The 19,990-nt window shown below is 41.7% G+C and overlaps 1 protein-coding gene across 4 annotated transcripts; it reads right to left on the bottom strand.

Moving 5' to 3' along the window:
• Positions 1 to 266: 266 nt before the first annotated feature.
• On the bottom strand, positions 267 to 19,950 carry ASB11 (ankyrin repeat and SOCS box containing 11). Of its 4 annotated transcripts, none has more exons than XM_065072707.1 (8): positions 19,855 to 19,950; positions 18,810 to 18,863; positions 15,803 to 15,882; positions 12,851 to 12,958; positions 9,921 to 10,071; positions 9,582 to 9,716; positions 8,453 to 8,644; positions 267 to 5,536 (listed from the first exon to the last, which is right to left on the bottom strand). In XM_065072707.1, exons 4-8 carry the CDS (start codon positions 12,938 to 12,940, stop codon positions 5,412 to 5,414), a joined length of 693 nt encoding a protein of 230 aa, XP_064928779.1. In that variant the 5' UTR covers positions 12,941 to 12,958; positions 15,803 to 15,882; positions 18,810 to 18,863; positions 19,855 to 19,950; the 3' UTR covers positions 267 to 5,411. The 4 variants fall into 4 exon arrangements, with proteins under 4 accessions (XP_064928779.1, XP_064928790.1, XP_013225279.2 ...); XM_065072718.1 differs by lacking the exon at positions 19,855 to 19,950 and adding an exon at positions 16,503 to 16,582 and having other exon boundaries at positions 18,810 to 19,191; XM_013369825.3 differs by lacking the exon at positions 19,855 to 19,950 and having other exon boundaries at positions 18,810 to 19,236.
• Positions 19,951 to 19,990: the final 40 nt, after the last annotated feature.

Genomic DNA, 19,990 nt, shown 5'->3' with positions numbered 1-19,990 from the left:
AACTACTCTTGCTTTAGCTGACTCATTAAAATGCTAGAATGACATGTTCTGCTGATTCATTTCTCTCCCCACTTCCAGAGGTTATTATAAAATGAGTATGCAAATTATGCTCTTCCACCATTCCTGGTACCTTTTATTGAAGATTTTTCAGTTCCAAACCTGACATAGTTTCCTGTTTGCTTCCAAAGTGCATTATGAGTTTCTACAAATAGTTCAAAGTACAAGGACAAAGGAATTTTCAAGAAAGAAATCAAATTTGACAGAAGGTCTGTGTAGAATAATCTATATTTGATATTAACATATCATACATCTCTTGTGAAACATTAAAAAAAAAATCCCAGTGAGGAGCAATTGGTGTGTGGAAAAAGTCAATTTCTGAAAAAATACACAAAGGCATCATGAACTGTCAGTTCAGCATATAGGTCAGTGTCAGCTGGATTTTTCAACTAAGAGTCAGTGAATATGTTTTGTTTTCATTAGTATCAGACTTGCCCTGATGCTGTGCTGAGACACACAACCAGAGTTTTCAATCCAATAAAGACTGGAGGGTTGTTAAATGTCAATAGCAGAGTTGTGCTGCAGGAGGCAGAGGTCAGATTTGGGACAGAAAGGTGTTGAACATCCCCTGGATCTCCTGCCTTGCAGAGTAGACAGCAAGTGAAGGACAGAGAGTGGCACTGAGGGGACAACGTCTCCTTCACAAGGGTTTACGCAGGGGCAGCACAACACTAATTTCTACCATGGGTGGTGAGAAGTCTACATACCATTAGATGGATGTTGACCAGGCTGGAGTTTCCTGGAGGAAGACAGAGTTGGGAGGAGATGAGCTCCCAGTACCACCATCCAAAGTGCCACAGGCATGTCCCATTACAAGAAAAGGTAGCACACAGGTGGACAGATGGACAGAGATCCTCCCTCTGAGCCTGCTTCTGCCTGGGAAGATGGGATGTTGGCACCTCAGGGCAGATGTGGGGAATTTCAGCTCCTACAGTATGATCACAAGTTTCAGCAGCTTAGCACTTTCTCCCATTTTTAATTTCACTCTGTGAATGGGAGATTCAGTCAGAAAGACAGAAAATCAGGGACTAGCACATCTGCTATAAAAATTTGAATCCTAGAGAGGATGAAGGGTTGTTAAATGCCAATAGCAGAGTTGAAATGTAGGAGACAGAGGTCACCTTGAACATGACAGGTTGGTCAGGAGATCAAAACAGAGATCTTTCAGGGGATAAAATAGAATGTAACTTTAATTTCCTACCTACCATGAGAAACTTTGCTCATTAAACCCTTTCAAAATGTGTTGGTCTATTTATTTTCACTGTTGTGTGCCCCTGAGGAGGTGACTCACTAGCCAAACTGCTTGCAGATAACTCTGGCAAAAAGCAATCTCAAGCAACAGGGAAACCTATGGAGCCAGGTTTTGGGCCAGGATGCTGAGTTAACAACCAGGGGTGATCAAGAGCATCGATCGCCACAAGTGTCTTCACAAATTAGCTCAAACTGTGAACAGCAGCATGTGTCCTGCTGTGATCAGACACAGAGAAAACTGCTTATGTGCAGCCAGGCAGAAAGCAAGCAGAGATGCCATGCCTGGAGACAGCCCAGACAGCACCTGGCACGGCCCAATGTCTTGCTCCAGCTCTGCATGAACACTGTGGCCGGTACAGTCCTGCTCTCACAAGGATGCACCAGCTGAGGAGCCTGTGAGCAGGACACGTGCCATGGGGTTGATGGCTCTAAGCACGAAGGCCCTCCCCTGGGGCTAGGGAGGGCTGAGATGTGCAGGTTTGGAGCGGGAGGAACCCCAGTACAACAGAGTGGGGAGAGAGGGAAATAACACATCCAACACAAGGAGACAGGCTGACCCTCACTGAGATGCCTGCTTTTGAAGTGTTAGATTCCTCAAGAAGGAAACTGAAAACCATTTTCTTAGTGACAGAGAAGAAATATGTGAATCCAGGAGAGAGCTGATCAGGAAAGATATGCTTATGAACAAGACTGTAGTGGTGTGAGAAAGATACAGTGGAAATAAAACAAAACAAAAAAAAGGGAATTGCAAAGGTGCTTGGAGACATGGGAATACATCTACTGGTAAAATGTTGATTGTTGATATGAAGACCCCTTATTTGGAAGATAGGGCTGATACAAAGCCCATTTAATTTAATTTTGCTTTGGATCATGAGCAATGATAGAAATACACTGAGTAACGAATGATGTCTCGAAGTCTACATCTCATTAGGTTAAAATCTGTGAAGTCCTCATCACTGGCATTTCTGAGTCCACACTGGATCTCTCATAATAGGTAGATAAGAAAACTGAAAACTGGCCCAACAGATTAAGAACAACAGAAGAAAGTCTTTAGGGTTTATATTGCACATCAGTAATCTAAGACACTCCTGCAAAATACTTTATGGCTTAGCGAGCATCCATAGGCCAAGCTCATGCCTTACGTTGCAAGTCAGTGTCTGTACTTAGTATCAATGTTCGTGGTTCAGAAAAGGTTTTCCAATAGCCAGCGTGTTGTGTAATCATTCCTGTGGAGATATGCAGTGCTTTTTACTGAAGCAGATAGTATTGGCAGTTGCTATGGGTAAAGTCATAGAGATGTGATATAGCAGTGGACATTGCAGCACAAAAAAAGTCTTTGTTCCCAGGAAAACCATATATTACCCAAATAACTGGTTTCTGTCAATGATCATAGAACGACAGAAGACCCTACCTGTTTTGAAGGAAAGAGACCTCGTGAGATCAGTCAGCCCTTCTCCCGCCTGGGGAAAAGAAGCTGTATCCACACCTGACAGATGTTTTTCAAATTCATTCTGAAAAACCACCACCAAGTTCAGTAGTCTCCTAGAAAATTGTCCCAGCCTTTCCCTATCCTCACATGAGATGGCATATTTGCATGAAAACTAAATACCTCCTCCAGCTGTTTCCTAAGTAGTATTTCCATGCATTGTTACAACATAAAGTCAATGAGAATTAAATGGGTAATTTAATCTTCTGAGACAGGAGGGAAAAAGTCTAGGTAAAGTTTCTAATGAAATTTCTTAATGTCAGGACTTCTGAGCTTCTATTCTGATTTATGAAGTCTCTGTTCCCTTCAGACTCTCTGACACAGAGAATTTTGGGAAGAATGATGTCTCCAGGAGGAAGGAAAGGTAAGGTGATTTTTTGATGGGAAGCTAATATCACCAATAAATATAGGGCAGCTTCTGCTACTTCTTAACATAAACCTTTCTGAGAGGCTGAACAGACTTTGCATTTCCTTAATGGAGATACATTTTTTCAATTTAAAATCCTATGCAAGTGAAATACTGCTTTCATTGATGATCACAGTAGGAAATCAATTCAGTAGTACACATTCTGAAATAGATCCTATAAATTGCCTTAGCTCCTTGATTGCAGTGCAAGTCTGACAACCCACACAGCTGAGTCTCTGCCTCTCTATTTAGATAGTAGGTGGTATTCTGACTGCCACCTTACAAACAGAGCAGGTAAGCTGGCAGAAAAGACTGAGAGAGATCTGCTGACATCAGATTAATATAGACATTTCTTTCTCGATAATATTTGATTTTCAGAAGCTCTTGAGAATTTATAGTTCAAATTTCTGAGATTCATGATACACTGTACTACACAAGGTCATTCATGTCACTGACAACTTCACGGGCAATAGCTCTTTCCATCAGATAGCACTCAATATGTGAAAACACAGGCGGAAAACTACATCAATTTTTGGCTATAACATTGCAGGTCCAGTCTCATGAACTGCTGGGAGCACAATTTATCTTACTTGTGCTGAATTAATCATAAGAAACTATGGGAAATGTTAGACCTATGTCTCAGAGAGGCAGCTGCTGCTGGAGCAGGGACAGGATCTCCAAGGCTGCTGGCAGCCAGGCCCCATATTCGGGCTCTGGCAGGCCAGTTCCCCCTGACTTAAGAAGTGTGGGCAGTGAAAATCAGTACTAGCATGCACAGCTCATAATGAAACCACTACACCTCCTAGCCTGAAAATGTGTCATCAGCCTTTTGGACCTGTGAAGTTAAATGGAGACAGGCTCTCCTTTTAATTCTACTTCCCATTTTACTACAACTAGTGAAACAGCATTGCCTGTCTCGTGATAGATGCTTAGCAAAACTCAGGTCTGAAGAAACATTTCTTTCCTCCAAAGGACCTTCACAGGAAAAACACACAAACCTTTACAGAGCCATGCAGGCATTGCACCAGTCACTGCATCCCAAATTTCTCAACTCAAAGAGATGCACATTTTTAGCTCTGCTATGACCAGGCTAATAACCCTATTGATATTTAAACTACTATCACAATGAATAAAATCTCTTCTCCCAAGGAGGAGGTAATGAAAGTAGAGGATGAGGGAACAGACAAGCTTGCAAACTTCTCCTGGTGAGGAATATCGATCAAGAACAACATTTAAGTGATGCACAACCATCCTTAGGGGCCCTGCTTCTCTCTTGCTCTACAGTCTGAGGACTTGAGAAACATCAAAGCATGCAAAGCCCAGAAGGAGAGCTACAACTCATTCCTTTGCTTTTCTTTAAACTTTGCAAAGGACAGACATTGAAAGCTGACCTACTGTGCCTATGAAAACATTTGCAGTTCTGTCTTGAAATTAAGCTAAGAAAAATTATTCATGTAATGAACACAGGCAGATCTCAGGTGATATATCTTAGGACTTTTTTAGAAGAGATGAAGGGTTTTTTAAGACTTGCACACACTTTTGTGTCCTTACTCCAAAATCCTGCACCTGCTTTGGTCATATCACTTGCACCTCAGAGGACAAGATGTGTTAATGTTGGGGGCATCTGGACTCAGGGCAAAGGGACATACAGTGGCTGAACAGCCAGAGCCAGCTGGTAGTTCCTATGGCTCCACTAGACCATGGGAAAGAGGCAAAGGATGTGAAGTCAAAGTGGACAAAAGATGTGCAATATATTAAAAACAGATGACGTTGGGCACCAAAGGCTTTCATTCTCACAATAGTAGAAGAATAACAGCCACTACCTTGATTTTGATGGTGAGATTGGATAGGCAAGAGAAAGAGGCTGCACAGATACTGCAGGAAAAAATCTAATAAAATATCTGTGTGTGTCTGTGGGTGGATGGATGTGTGCATGTGCATCTATGAACACACCAAGTGAGCTGTTCATGTATCACAACTCAGGATAGCATAAGTGGATGTAGCAATAAGGGAACTGTATCCATAATACCATTCGCTCTCTGTGAAAAAGTGCTTTTCATTGGCATCAGTTTAGACCGTCACGTAGCAGCCAGCATTTTGTATCCACAGCAGACAGTAAATGATGTCTTTGATTTTTTCTTTGATATAATAACTTTGGAATAAACAACCATTTGTTCCTCTTTCTTTTCTAGTGTAAAGATAGTCACAGACTTATCGATAAAGGAGAAAGTTCTCAAGTGGCTCCGGCAGGTGCAGCTTTCGGACTGCATATAGGCACGACCGACCCAGATGCTTTCTGATACTCAATCGGCACAGCTGAGCAAGGCTGGCAGGACCTGAGAAACAAATAAAAAAAGGCAAGAACAAGCACCCCCCCATCATCAGTATAAGGCAGAAAGCAGTAAACACCAGCAAGATTTGAAAATCAGATCAAGAACTACACAATGACTTGCTGAAGTCAGGCAGAGCTAAATACATTATTGTTCACATCTAACTTCTCTTGTCAAAATTGATTCAGCAATTTGAAATCTATGAGAAGTAAAAGCCTTCTTTTGCATGCACGGCTAGGCTCTTCTGCATCTATCGTTGAGCAAATACTTAGAATGCCATAAATATGTCTGCACTGGAGAGAGAGCACCAGGATGCACAGCCCTCGCTGAGGAAATAAGAAAACTCCCAGCAGTGTTGTGAGGATAAAGACAAGAGGGATTACAGGGAGCTGCAGAGGTGCTTAGTGTAAACCAGACATAATAGGGTAGATATGGAAAATACAATTAGTTGTTCATATATGCAGAACATGATTCTTCCAACTGCTGATGTCTTAGCAGGTACTTGCACAAGTAGTAACTGCAGCCTAGCCTTTTTACATGACCACACTGCTTCCCAAAATAATTTCTTAATTTGTCATCCGGTTTTAATTAGGTCTGACTCACATCTCAAAGATAGAAAGTCCCCCACCCAAAAAAAAAAAAGAGGACTTTTTGCCCTTCCTTTGGCTTGAGAGAAATACTCTTGCTAAATATGAGAGAGCCCACTGATAGGAAAGCTGCCAGGGGACTCATCAGAGTGATGGTGAGTCTGGCTTGGGCAGTGGCTTGCATGGCACCACACAACACGGTGCTGCCCCAGTGGCTTCCCTGCAGAGTGGCAATGCAGGTGTCCCCAGCCCACCCCACCACAGGTCCGGTGAGGGGCACAACAGGCACAATCCCACTGGAAATGAGGCTCCATTGCTTCTGCAACTGCATGCTTGCACATGCAAATGCAACTTGCTGGTGACCGTGTCCCCAGCTCCCCTTTGCTTTCCTCTCACTGGAGCTGCTCCATGTTGAATCTTTACACCTGCTCAGAGGTGCTCAGCCCTGCCCCTCCGGTTTCTGGCCAAACACTAGTGAACACATGAATGTTCGGTAAGCAATGGATGGAGATGTGTGCTTTAAAGCCTGTCCTTATATCTTTCAGGTAAGCTTCATAATCTGTGCTTTTACTACAGAAAAATTTAGGAGCCAAAACAGACTGATAGTGTCCCTTTGAAAAGAAATTACTAGAAAAATATAGGATATATAGACAAGAGCACTGGTAATACTGTCACTGGAAGTGAAGAAAAACACTACCATCTCCCAAAGCAGTTAGAAAAACAGAAACATTTTATACTTCACATCACTTAATAGCTAGGAAGAGGAGCAATTAAAGGGGCCCATCTAAGCAACCACAGAAGTCAGGGAGTATAAAGAAAACTGTTCAAGATAGGTCCCTGAGGTGCTTATTTCATACAGAAGGACCTCAGAAAACACAGAAGTATGTAAAAAGTACAGTTGTAGATGTTAGATACAGCAAAGTATCTGAAAGCAGGACTGAAGAAAAAGGTGAGAAAACTGAGGAAACTTCACTTCTGAAAAGTGAAGAGCCAGCAGAAGCTGAAACACCTCTAGAGTGCCTCTGGCAGTAAGTAAGGAGAGGGTGACAAGCTGCAAACTGGAATAAAAAAGAAGGTTCTGGAAGAGAAAATTATTAATGTTGGAATGTTTCTTTATCTACGCAAACTCTCAGTCACATTGGGGCAATGGGAGCAGGACAACTCTAAGCACTGCCTTTGCTCATGCAGCCTGCTGCTGCTGAGCCCTGAATATCTCGGATATGGGGACAGAAGTCACAAGAGGTGAAAGCAAAAGTCCTCTCAGAAGGTTTAGACATGACAAATTAAAACTCTGTCTGAAAAAAAGCCATGGAGAAAGGGAGCCGGACAGAAGGATATTAAGCCAATATTTCATTTCCTCTATAAAACTCACCTGTGTGTGGAGGGCTGGCACAAAGCCTATGGACAACACTGGCAATATTAATTTGCCATCCGAGAGCTATTTTGCAGCTGGAAGAGGGCTCTCTGTGCACATTGTGCTTTGCTTCTCAGCAAGGAGGCAGGCTGCCTGTGTGCAAGAGCAGCATTCACCCCCTGTGCAAGCAAATCTGTTCCCTGGGGGGCACAGGTCAATTAACAGAGTACGGGTGAGCTGGGAAACACAGAGTGGGAGAGATGTAATTCAGACCACCCATGCTACAGGGATATTGGTATTGGACGCATCAAGTTCTGGCTGCACGTGGTGCAGGCGAAAATGGCAAAAGAGGATATAGGTTCATTTCTGCTCAGAAGTTTCTTCCAACAGACTGGAAAGATAACTCAAAATACTGTAGAGAGGTGGAAAGTAAGCTGGAAAGGGCACTGCTGGTTCGTGCTGGGATTACAGCCCCATGAACCACATGAAAGAGCTGCATGCTGTAAAACTGACTAGTCACCTGCCAAATAACTCTGCTTGCTCCTGGTGAGTGAGGGCACACATACTTCTGTCAGTTTTTCTGTGGAGAGCAGGACATTGAGCCATGGTGTGAGGCTGTACACAAGATGGTGGTACTAAAATATTATCGATGAAGAAACTATCATGGTAGTTTTTAATCCTTGGTTCTTAGAGTCCAGATAGAGAAATAAGTAAAATTTTCATTGATGGGAAACAAAAGCACAGAACAACTAACTGACCAATTTACCCACTAAATCCCCAACACATGGTGGCAGATCTAGCAAAAAAACAGATATTTCTTACTAATTTCTGTGTCATGTGTTGCAGGTTTGAAATCAGTAGAGAAGCTAAAGGAGGTTATATAGAGCATTATTTTTCAAAGCAGTTAAGAAAATGTACTTAGTAAAGGAAATAAATACTGTTCTACTATTAAAAAGGAGAGAGAACAAAGGAAACCATTACCTTCCCGAAGCAGAAGTGCCTGCTCCACTTTGCTGTTGGGTACAGCAAGATCCAGGGCACATTTGAGTTCAGCATTCCTGCATTTTGGGTCAGCACCATAGTCTATCAGCAAGACGACTACTTCCACACTGGATTTCCTTGCTGCTGCATGGAGCGGGGTGTCTAATCGCTTCCCCATGTTAACGTTGGCTCCTGGAGTGAAAAAGAGTGCACAGTTAGATCTGGAAGGCAGCAGCAACTATCTGAACTGGCATCACACGGGCTGGTTTCTGCCAGTAGCCTCAATAAATGAAGTGGATGGATGGCACACAGACCTCCCTCATTTCTTTCAATAGCAGCAGTGCAAATCTCAGTAGGTCAAATACCTGCTGTATAAACATCCTCTGAGCCACCAAACCTCCCTGCGATGGACAGAATGGAGCAGCTTGACCTTCGGTCCAATAGATGTTCAAAACCTGCCTTATGGTCTGTAAATTTGTTAATAACATAAAATCTAATGCAGATTAGGTTAATTTAATTACTGGAGAAAAACAAAACAAAACAAAACCACAAAAAACAACCCTTTTAAGTATCTCATTATAATAACTCTGGGAGCACAGCATGTGAAATGCTTGCCCTGGGCTCTCCAGGCACAGCAAGGCCACACTTCGAGCAGGTGTTAAGTCAGTTAATGTATACCGACAGCAAAAATTTATGCTAGCTCATAGGCTGTGTCTGGACCTGCAGTGATTATTCTCTCAAACAGCTTTAGTGCTGTCTTCATCATCTGCTGAGAAGCAGGTAAAGCTAATGTTTAGAACAGCAGTTTATCACAATCAGGAGTTGATTTTAGTCCCTAATATTACCCAGCACTATCTGTGCTTCCTGTTAACATTCTAGAAAACTAAAAGTATTTTATTTTCACATTCAGACAGTCTCAGGGATGACTCTGTAATTAGGGCTTTTTTTTACTGAGGAAATCATAAATTCTTCATGAATGGAGGTGAAATTCTTAATAGCCTCAAATAAGCCTCACAGTCTCAGGCTGCCCCAACACCCCATGGTGTTTACAGCAGAGAGGAAGCCCAGAGAGACCAGCAACACTGGCTCACATTTCCACAGCTCTCCCTGGCCCCTTTTCCAGGTGTACCTAGCTCCAAAAGCTTCTTGACACAGTCTGTCCTCTGGTACATGCAAGCCACATAGAGTGGGGTCCCGTGTTGCAGGTCTTCTTGGTCAATGTCAACCTCATGGGCCAGAAGGATCTCCATGCATTCCCTGTGGCCTGTGGAGAGAAGAGCTGCCACTGAAGTGCTGTAGAGCAGAACACACCCATATACAACAAAGAGGCACAAGAGCTGGGAATAAGCCAAGTCCATTTATCCGCACCAGTACAGACAAGTTTTTGTGGAGAAAAATATGCTAAGATCAATCAAAGATGTATTCCTCACCTAGTTATTGTTAGCTTCACCCACAGCCTGAACGTTACCTCTCTTGACCGCCTCATGAATGGGCGAAGCAAGGTGGTTCCTGAGCTGTGGCTTGGCCCCGAATTCGAGCAGCATGTTGACACAGGCCACGCTGCCACTGCAGCAGGCATTAAACAGAGGAGTGATCCCATCGATGGTGACTGCGTTGACCTGGAACAGCAAGACACACTCAGGATAATCCAATCTAAAAGGAACGCCCTTGCAGCGTGCCCTATATTGCACACCAGAAATGCACCAGAAAAAGACGCTTGTCTTGTTTAATTTCAGAACTGATTTTGTTAACAACTTTCAGAGTTACGTGTTGCGGCACAACATGCATAACATCCAGATAACAGATACCTCGTGCCATAAGACAGTGACACTGTCTGCTATGAATGCTCCTCCTGGAGATGCTCAGAAAATGCAAGGGTTTTTTAGTTTGTGGTTTTGGGGGGGTTGTTGGGGTTTGTTGTTTGGGTTTTTTTTGTATTTTGTTGTTGTTGGTTGGTTGTTTTGGTTTGGATTTTTGTTTGTTTTTACTTCAAGAACTTGAGTATCTTCATGACCGCCTAGTTTGCACCAACCCAAAGCCAGAATACACTCAGATGAGGCTTTGCTTTTTAGATGAAAACATTTACTTTCTTATTAATACTTTGGCCTGAAAACACATTTTCAGCAAAACAAATACTCATAGAAACATAGTCTTAACCCAAAACAGAAAAGGAGCTTGAAAGAGTTTGTGTTTATATGCATGTGTGTATGTGCAGGTAGGAAAGAATTTCCTTCCTTTGTATCCAACGTAAAGACCTGGCAAGATCCACTATCTGTCATTCTCCCCTGGAACAGCATAGTCCATGGCTTATGTTGTGGTCAGCACCATAGCTGCTGTGTTTTAAACACAAAGCAAGCCCTCAGAGGTCATTTATGCAGAAAATCTGCTTGTCTTAAATTCTGTAGCACACTGGAGAAAAACAATGGTTTACACAAGCACGTGGCAATTTGTGCAATTTCCAGATCATCCAGAAGAGGAAAGAGACAGGAGACAGAGGGCTGGGGAAGCCCTGGGCCACCAAGGTAGTCAGAGGACCTTGCTACCAGTACAAGCACAGGAGCTGCATTGCAAAGAAGTCAGAGCACCCAGGTAGAATTACCTTAGCTCACACAATTTAACTAGCAAGATATTTTGTCTTTAAAGCAGAGAAAGGCAGTGATGTTTAAGAACATATTGGTTTATTCTGGATAATTCAGCAGTGAACTGTCTGCAGTTGATACTTTCCTTGGTATCATTTGTTGTTGATTCGAACTACTGACTTCTTTATGGTGTTGTAGGAATTAAAAGTTTTTCTCACAAGGTGCTTTTCCCACAGTTACAAGCCAGTCCTTGCCATTTCCAGTGTTTCAGTCCTCACATTTTCAGCAGGCTCCAACCATGCAGCAGCCAGTGTGAGGCCACATTCCCCATGTGAAGCTGCACTTGCAAATCAGGCAGGTCACTGAAGGATGCAGCCCCTGCTCTCTAGTGTCTCCTCTGCTTGCTCACTTTCATGGAAAAACAGTGGGGAGGAACAGATCTGGCTGGAAAAGAATCATAACGAGGCCAGGAGGTGGGCAAGTCAGCATGGTATGAGGAGATACCAAGTACTACATTACAAGAAACATCTATCTGATCAAATTTTAGAGCCCAAAATGCAGCTTGCTCTTCCTGAAACTGCATGGCTCTGATCAAGACTCTGTTTCAACAGCATCATCACTACAGATCTTATCCTATCCTCTTCCTTGATCTTCCCTCCTCTTCTACTAATTGCTGAGCTAAACTATCCCCCATCCTGCACAGATTTACAAAAAAAAAAAAAAAAAAAAAAGTTTTTATGCTTTGGGGGTATCTGTATTTCAGACGAATTACGTGTTGCAAAATTACGTGGTAGCCAAGAGTAAGCAGGGAGATAAGTGAATAATACCACTGGCTTAAGTGGTAAAAGAGGAAAGAATGGTAAGCTGTTGTGGAGTAAATGGTTTAGTAAAGAAAAAAAAAAAAAAAAAAGAGACCACAACAAGAAAGGAGAATGGCACGTGTTCTCCCAGAAGTTAGACAAGGGCCTGTTGACTTTATTTATTAATAGACAGCTAGGGAAATGCAAAAACCAAAGGAATACCAGAGTTATATATTATACCAGGAAGAGGCTGCTTACTTAAAAAAGCAACAGGTAGTTCAGAGATGTTTCTCTGAGTTACAAACAGGCATTGCCATTAACATACCAAAATCAAGTAAAACTGAGCAGAAAGGGGTTTTCCTTTAATCTTTCTAAGGGATTGAAATTGGCATACAGTTCAGGAATTTAACAAAAGTATTTTCTTCTGCAGAGGATAGTTTGATTGCCTGTTTTGGTGTTGCTCAGTTTCTTGCCAAATAAATTGTACTTCGAAACTCAGCTGAATTAATATATTTCTTACATATTTCTTATATATTTCATCCATCCCTGTATCTCCATTATTAACATGTATTCCAGCTTACGTTCAACTGGAGGAAATGCTATTAGCAGATAAAGTGTTTCACTTCTTCAAACAAATCTATTTTTACTTACATGAGACTTTCAGACTATCACAAAGAAAACTGGAGTTCATTCCGGTGATCATTATGGGGGGGGGAAAAAAGGAGGGAAGTCATTTTCTTCAATGTTATTTTCACCTAGCACCTCTCATTCCTTTTCTATTAATTGTGAGTACATTCCACACACAGAGGGAAAACAGAATAACGGGGTGACCCAAGCAGCCACAGAGGGAAGGCAAACCCTTCACCTATATAAATAAAGACGGGTTTTATTTTTCCCCATTTCTGCCTGAGATGCTCCTGTCCACCCACAGCTTGGTCTTGCCCTGCAAGTGGCCTGTCTGACCTCCAAAAATCTGTGCTCCAGGCACCCGCGTCCCTGCCGGCATCCCCAGGACTCACCTGAGCGCCATTCTCCAGCAACACCTTCGCGCAGGCGACGTGTCCGCCCAGGCAGGCCTCGTGGAGAGCCGACACACGGTCTGTCGTCATCAGGTTCACATCAAAACCCTGCGAGGGAGGGTTGGGGGTGTGAGAGAAGGTGCATGGCTTGGTTGGATTAATGCTGTTCAGTGCTTCAGTGCTCGTCCCCAAAGATGGTGATCGGGTTAAAGAGGATGGAAGGGCAAGTTGTGTCTCCTGTTTCTTGTACTTTACAATGTGTGGTCAATTGCATAGAAGACATCATGTTTCTTTAACTTATAAGGGTGGTATTCCCTCCCCTATTAAGGACAGCACCAGGAGCTACAGCTGGTGGGACTCAGCTCCCTGAACGGGAACAACTCTGGTACAGGTATCAGCAGCTCAGCTGGAGCCCTCGGCCCCTTCAGTGAGGATAAACAGGCTCCTCTCAGGCATGACTCATCCCGTGCTAAAGCAGCTGTTTCTACTGGGTCAGACAAATTGTGTCCGAAAAGTACTTCAGCTGACTGCATGGGGTGCCCAGTTTGTCTCACTCAGAGGTGGTAAGTACAACGGTAGACAAATCCCACCCACGAATTTGTTCCTCTTACTTGACCACCCAAACACATTTTACATTGGAGGGAAAGAAATGTGATTTACAAATAACTCATTACAGGTATTAGCCTAAATGACAGTTCTTACATCTATTCCTGCACAAACAGAAAACAGACATATTCACAAAGAAGGAAACAATTGTCATATGTGTTTTCCCAGAACACAGCTAAATCTCCTGCTAACAGGCCTGGAAGCAGCTCAACTTTCTGCTTCGTATCTTGTATTTCATAACATAGTTGGTCTTCACCTGATGTGCTATAAATGAGGCAGCTCACAAGATGGCAGCAATGCACTTTATGGTACACAGTAGAAAATGTGATAGGCAGAAATAAGTATCTCTGAGCAATGTAACAGTGTAAAAGTCACCAGTCCCGACGCTATGAGCATTAAAAGAAACCACTTCAAGACAGAAATGCTATGATGGAAAAACAATTGTTTTTCAGTAATGTGAAAGTATTAACATAAAAGCTGTCCCTAAAATTTTCTTACAAATTACATCAGTGCCAGGAGAATAGATAAAACTTTGAAAAAAATGTAGAGATTATTCCATTTTTCTAATTGTGTAGATGTTTCATATTTAATGATCAACATATTCCTTCAAGAGGAATGTCAAAATGTCTTATAGAGAGTCCTGATAAGAAGAAGAGAGCTATTCTCAATCATTATTCAGATACATATTTTTAACAAATGAAATGCAGTCATTGCAAGCAAATAAGTAAGTATTGGTATCTTGGGTAAACAGCAATCCCTTTCATTATGAGATGGAGAATGATTTCTAGATCTTACTATAGCTGTTTGCTAACCATCGCTCCTGTTAAACGTTGTTTTCAATGTATGTGAAAAATCAAATTCTTCTTTTGGTGCTGGAATAGGCAGGGGTGAGTTCTTGAGCTCTTTTGAAAATCCAGCACACCATCATCCCCTTATGTCCAGACATTCCCTGGGGAGCAAGAGCCTCACCGGCTTTCTTGAAAGCTGTGGTCCTATGGCAGAGATTTCTGAGTCTCCCACATATACCCTAGGTATAGCTCCGTATTTAATTTTAGGCAAGTAGTGTAACTACATTAGAAGAAACGAGCAATGATTATGCTGCTCTATGAACAGCTTTGTCCCTACATTTGTCACACTGTGGTGAATCAGCTCCAGTTCCATCTCTGCAGACATTGCTGCCTTGATCTCTTTTCATAAGCAAGGACCTTCATCCTTCACTCCCAAAATTAAGAGTCTTAGTGAGAAGAACAGGTAGAACTAAATGATGTATAACCACAACATGGGGTGCTTCTCCAGTGTGTAACCATGACCACTGTATAACTGAGGTATCTAGCGTATAACCACAACACTAAATGCCATTCCCTAATAAGATGGTATAAGATCAGTATAAATGGAAATAGAGTCAGAAAACCAGCAAAGTGCTGAATGAATAAGCCCTCTTCCTTATTATCCCTAACCTTCATCACTTCCTTTCCCATAAAAATCATTTCATAGCAGCAGTTGAAGGAAAGAGGGATCAGAACATGGGAAGGATTAAACTGGCTTTGAACAACAACCTCTTTTAGCTGCAGCCATGCCTCAGCCAATGTCTGGAGCAAAGGCTGTCACACTGGCAGCTCCACTCCTTAAGAATATTATCCATTCGAGCTGCAGCCCCACTGGTAAAAATTATTTACCTTGAATATAAAAAGTCTGATGGCCAAATCACAGAGCTTACTACACTCAGGGAATTAATTTCCCTGCAGTTGTCTGATTGAGAGCAGGAAGGGCAGTAGCTCATTTCATGCCAGATGAGGACACTGAGCTTAAGCAGAGGTGGCGAGGAAGATGGTTGGCAAAGCATGAAGAACCATAACCTGTCCCTTTGCAGCTGCCCACTACTGTATCCAGCTTCTTGTCCTTTCTAGTATATTCTTTCCTACTTTCTTTCTCCTGAACCCTCAGTTTCATTTGGAGCAAACCGCTTCAGGCTGACAGCTCCCTCTTTAGGAAGACCATGCTTGCTGTTTTATCAAGCAAGATGTAGTTTTACATCTTTCTACCGATTTCTTTAAATAGCTGATGTATATATTGTCCCTATTCTCAAGTCCAGTGGCATGATTTATCATTGCGAAAGCCCAAGGATCATCATTTTTCATACAGCAAGGCACAAGCTGTAACAGTCTTTTTCCTGGGCTAGTCCCCAGCATCATAACTAAGCAAATTAATTCATGCCTAAAGGCATGTACAGGGGTATATTATTTATACAACTGTATTTCTTATTCCCTGCTGCAGGTTGTTACCAACTCACAGATGCAATTCAACAGAAGCTATGCTGCTTCCCAACCTTTACCTGTGGGCTTTTACCTGTGCAATCAAGGTTTTCAAAGACAGAAGGCGTCCTTGAAAGGCAGCCTCATGAAGAGGGGACCGGTCTGCCCAGCTGCCTGAAACAGCAAAAGCATAAAAGTTAATTTAGGTAAGCAAAAAAAACCGCAAAGGTAGATTCTGGGAGGACAGGGGAAAAACAGCTGCGTGTAAATGCAGATCACAACTGAAATCCATGTGGGATCAGCTGTGAAAATGATAAATTGATTTCAGCAGAGCAGCTGAGGGCTCAGCACCCCTGAGAAAAGCAGCCATTCTCTAAGGGACCTAAACAAAAGCTTCTTGGCAGAACTTTTAAAAACATCTGAAAACGTGCTTCAACAGAGACCGTGAGTTTAGTGCTGCGTGTTTCCCAGGGAGCTTTTGTCACAAATCGTATTCCAGCTTCTCATGTACTTCATTAAGAGACTCAAAGCAGGGAGACATATTAATGACTTGTCCATCAAATTAACTCTGGCATGTCCCTGGAAGTTTTATTTCCCGAACTGACAATTTCATAAATAATATTCTCCAGCTCAGACTACCAGGTAACAGATTTCATCATTCTCCTCACTGGAAGATTTCAGAAAAGACATGGAAAAATATATTGTGCCTGAAGCGCTACTTTTCTTCCTTAATAATTTTGAGTTGTTGAACGGTTCAAACTTCTTCATGTAGGCTAGCTTGTCCCTTTTCTTACCTTAATCTATTTGTGTGCCAAGAAAAACAATTCCTTAGCCTAGACACTACAGGCATAGTCAGTCAGCCCAGGTTAAATCCCTGCAACTCAAATAGAGAGAAAATTTAGTTGTCCTATATTAAAATTTATAACCACAGTGCAACAAGGTGTGTTGTAAGTATTTCTCCAAAGGCCAGCTGCATTAACAGTGCCACAGGACAGAAGCAATACAAGTGTTTGTATTCACGGTCTATTGTACATGAACCCCATGAGCACAGTATTTGAAACACTTGTCCTGTTTAATTTTTTCAGCTACGCCACACACCAGAGGAAATGGAAAGGGCGATTTATCTCTGTTTCAGGTGTTACCTGAAGCAGGGAGAAATCAATGAAAGGGACAGACACATCCCTGGGGACTTTAGGCCAAGGATGCAGCGGAAGTTTCAGCCTTGGCCAAGGGCGTCTCCTTTTGTTACCCTTCAACTCATAGGCTTACAATTTTAACTATAGTTATTATGCTTGTTTCTGTTTATTTAAGGAGATATTCCTGGGCTCTTAAGGCAAAAAGCTGGCATGGAAAGACCAGCTGGTGCAGTATGTGACCAGACTCCTAAGGACCAAGTAGGATGCACAAGGCAAAATGATGAAAACAGGAACCATGCTGGGACCAAGAAACATTTTCCTGAAAACATCCAAAAAAACCCACATCCCTCATCATGCTGATGACTGAAATAGGCAAGCTCAGTTCAAAAAGTTAGAAGACATTGTAAGTGACAAAAAAACAGGGTCCTGAAACAGCAGGAAGATTCAGAAGTAACTCAGACAACAGAGCTATGGTGCTTTGTTTAACCTTTAATGCATGTAGTATATATAGCATGTGCAAGCACATGTCACATGCATTCACGATGCATGTGTACGCACACAGATGCCTCACCATGAAAACACATGCTGCTGCATACCAACCTACCTCCCTGAAACGTGTGGCAAATATAAGTCCCATACGGGGCACATCTTCCCTTCATAGTTGTGAGTGACATGTCTGAAAATACTGTGTCTTTTAAAAATTCTACAGATAGATTAAGCAGCTCTGCTGCTGTCCTTGCTGCAGCGCTTCACTGCAAAGAGAAAAGGCTGTGAAGCTCCGCCTGTAATCCAATATAGTGCCCCAGCAACAGCATCACATGATCTTATGTTTTGAAAGATTATCCTTAATGGCTTTTTGCAAATGGCAACTTGCAGATAAAAATATGTTGCAGTCTGTAAAACTTCAAGGCACTTTGATAAGAACCTACATGAAGGAAAAACTGCTGTTTTCCACGTGCCTGACTACAACTGCATGAAGGCACTTAGAAGAAAATGACAGTAATAAATGAATGTAGTTATATCCCAGAGAATAACAAAATGGTCAATGACCCAGAGAGAGACATGCCTGTACAAAACTGTAAGAAATGTTTTGCTGCAGTATTTCTCTTGGCCAGTTCTTAATATCTCTGCTTTGGATGGATACCTCTCACCACCTGTGTTCTGCTCATGTTCGTATGCCTGTTCATGGCAGCACTATTCGTCATGAAGCAAATCCCCAAGAAATGAGTTACATAAAAATCTCTGATGTCACAAGGTTGATATGAATCTTCAAGTAGGAAAATATCTTCTCATTAGAAGTAAATTTAAAACACTGCTTCATTTTAATTAGTGGAATTACCGGGCATGCAAACACTTGTCTGTTCATTATTATGACAGTGATATGGAGGAATAGAATCACTTGGGAAAAAAATAATTAATAATAATAAAGTACTAGATGGCCTACTGAGCACAATAGATTCCCATGCAGTATATTTTGCAGAATGATTTTAGCTGCATTCATTTTATAGTCTGATTTAACAAAACAAGGATTCTTGGCTTGAATTCATAAAGTCAGTAGTTATATCCTCCTAATATCTCCTTTCAGAAAATCAACACTCTCAAACTTTTCCCAAATGATCTCTGGCAGTAAAGCTAGCTATTTAGTAAAACTGTCTATAACCCCCACTTAAATAATGCCTTGCTTCCGAGAACAAGCTTTTTATTTACCATAGCGCCTTGAGCAAATGTTATCCTCATTCTAGCTGCGTGATTGTTGAAGTCTCATATTTTGCACACCTAAATCATGCCAACACATACTGACACTGCAAAGACCCCAGAAACGGAAGGCACTTCGGGTTAAAACATTCATCCATGCATTTAGCAACAGATTCCTCATTTTGAGCAACTCAGTGATTTAAAACCTAAAGTTAAAAAAATGTAGCAAATGTACATTTAAATGTTAGAGTGTCTATATTTTCAGTTTACCTGGGACTATTCCATAGATCTCTTCTGCTATCCTGGCAGCCTCTTTTCTGTTGCCTTTAACAATATAGAAATGGGTCAGAAGAGCCAAGGAAATCTTAATTAAGAGCTTGAAACAAAACAAAGCAAAAATGGCAAAATAAATGTTAGTGAAAGCATGGAGTATAGAACCGCCCTCCATTTTGGTTTGCTCTTTGAATAGTTTCTCAGGTCTGCTAAGTTGCACCGGGCTATTCTTGGTATCATATGTCATCTATTTTAAACCCTCCAGAACCTGCTGTTCCTCAGTTACCAAAAATACAGTCTGGTTTAATTTGGTATGGGCTATTTGATACTAAATAACAATACCAAGGATAAGATAGTTTGAAGATCCCGTGACATACAGGAAACAAACAGAAAATCCTTTCCAAACACTTATGAATTAGAATAAATTTTCAGAGAGATGCTCTCCATACCTCCTGAAAGCCTATTCATCCACTTTATATTTATTCTTTGATTTAGCAGTTCTGTTTGCAAAAGCTGCACTGGTAAAGCTACAGAAATTGCTCAGAGGTACTGCAAAAATAACACTTTTCTGTCTTTCCCTTCTTGGTAACAGGTCTTGCTGGTACTTAGATGGAGAACAAAGGCAAGCATATCAAAGGAAAGCATCATCATGAAAGAATCTGAGATAAACCCACATATTTTCAAAGCCAGGGCTAAGAAGTCAAAGTAATTCTAGATGAAGCAAAAAATATATTGAAAGGGTGTAATCAGAAACACATGATAGCATACTGGTATTTTCCATCAGTCACGCATAAATAATAATACCCATTAATATCTCTTGTAAACACCATCTTACTGTTTTAAACAAATTGAAATATTTTTACATTATCCATCATCGTTTCAAAGGTGTAATATTTGAAACAAAAGAAGATGCACCCTTTCTTTAACTGTGCTTTTTCCTTTCTAAAGGCACATGCCTTCCATAAAGAAAAGAGTATTTTTTTCTGCATGTAATTAATTGAATCTGTGTAGAACACACCATTTCCTTTCATTTAAACCCTACCTTCCTATATGTACAGCAGGAGGGAGATTTCTTTCTGTCTTTGGATCAGCTCCTTGCCCAGGCTCTCTTGCCCTTCAACCTACAACACCTGTCAAGGCAAAGAGCAGGATGACTCTCCTCTATTAGCAATCCCAGG

Source organism: Columba livia, chromosome 1 (assembly GCF_036013475.1).
Source record: "Columba livia isolate bColLiv1 breed racing homer chromosome 1, bColLiv1.pat.W.v2, whole genome shotgun sequence".
In the NCBI taxonomy this organism is placed as follows: Eukaryota; Metazoa; Chordata; class Aves; order Columbiformes; family Columbidae; genus Columba; species Columba livia.
This window is presented reverse-complemented; position numbering and strand designations above follow the sequence as displayed.

Bases quoted from the DNA above. Each gene is read 5' to 3' on its own strand.
- ASB11 (XM_013369825.3), bottom strand. From the start codon at position 19,059: ATGACATATGATACCAAGAATAGCCCGGTGCAACTTAGCAGACCTGAG. The intron at 15,883-18,809 runs GTAAACTGAAAA...TTGCTGTTTCAG, and splicing joins GATCTATGGAATAGTCCCAG to GCAGCTGGGCAGACCGGTCC. The intron at 10,072-12,850 runs GTGAGTCCTGGG...TTGCTGTTCCAG, and splicing joins TGCTGGAGAATGGCGCTCAG to GTCAACGCAGTCACCATCGA.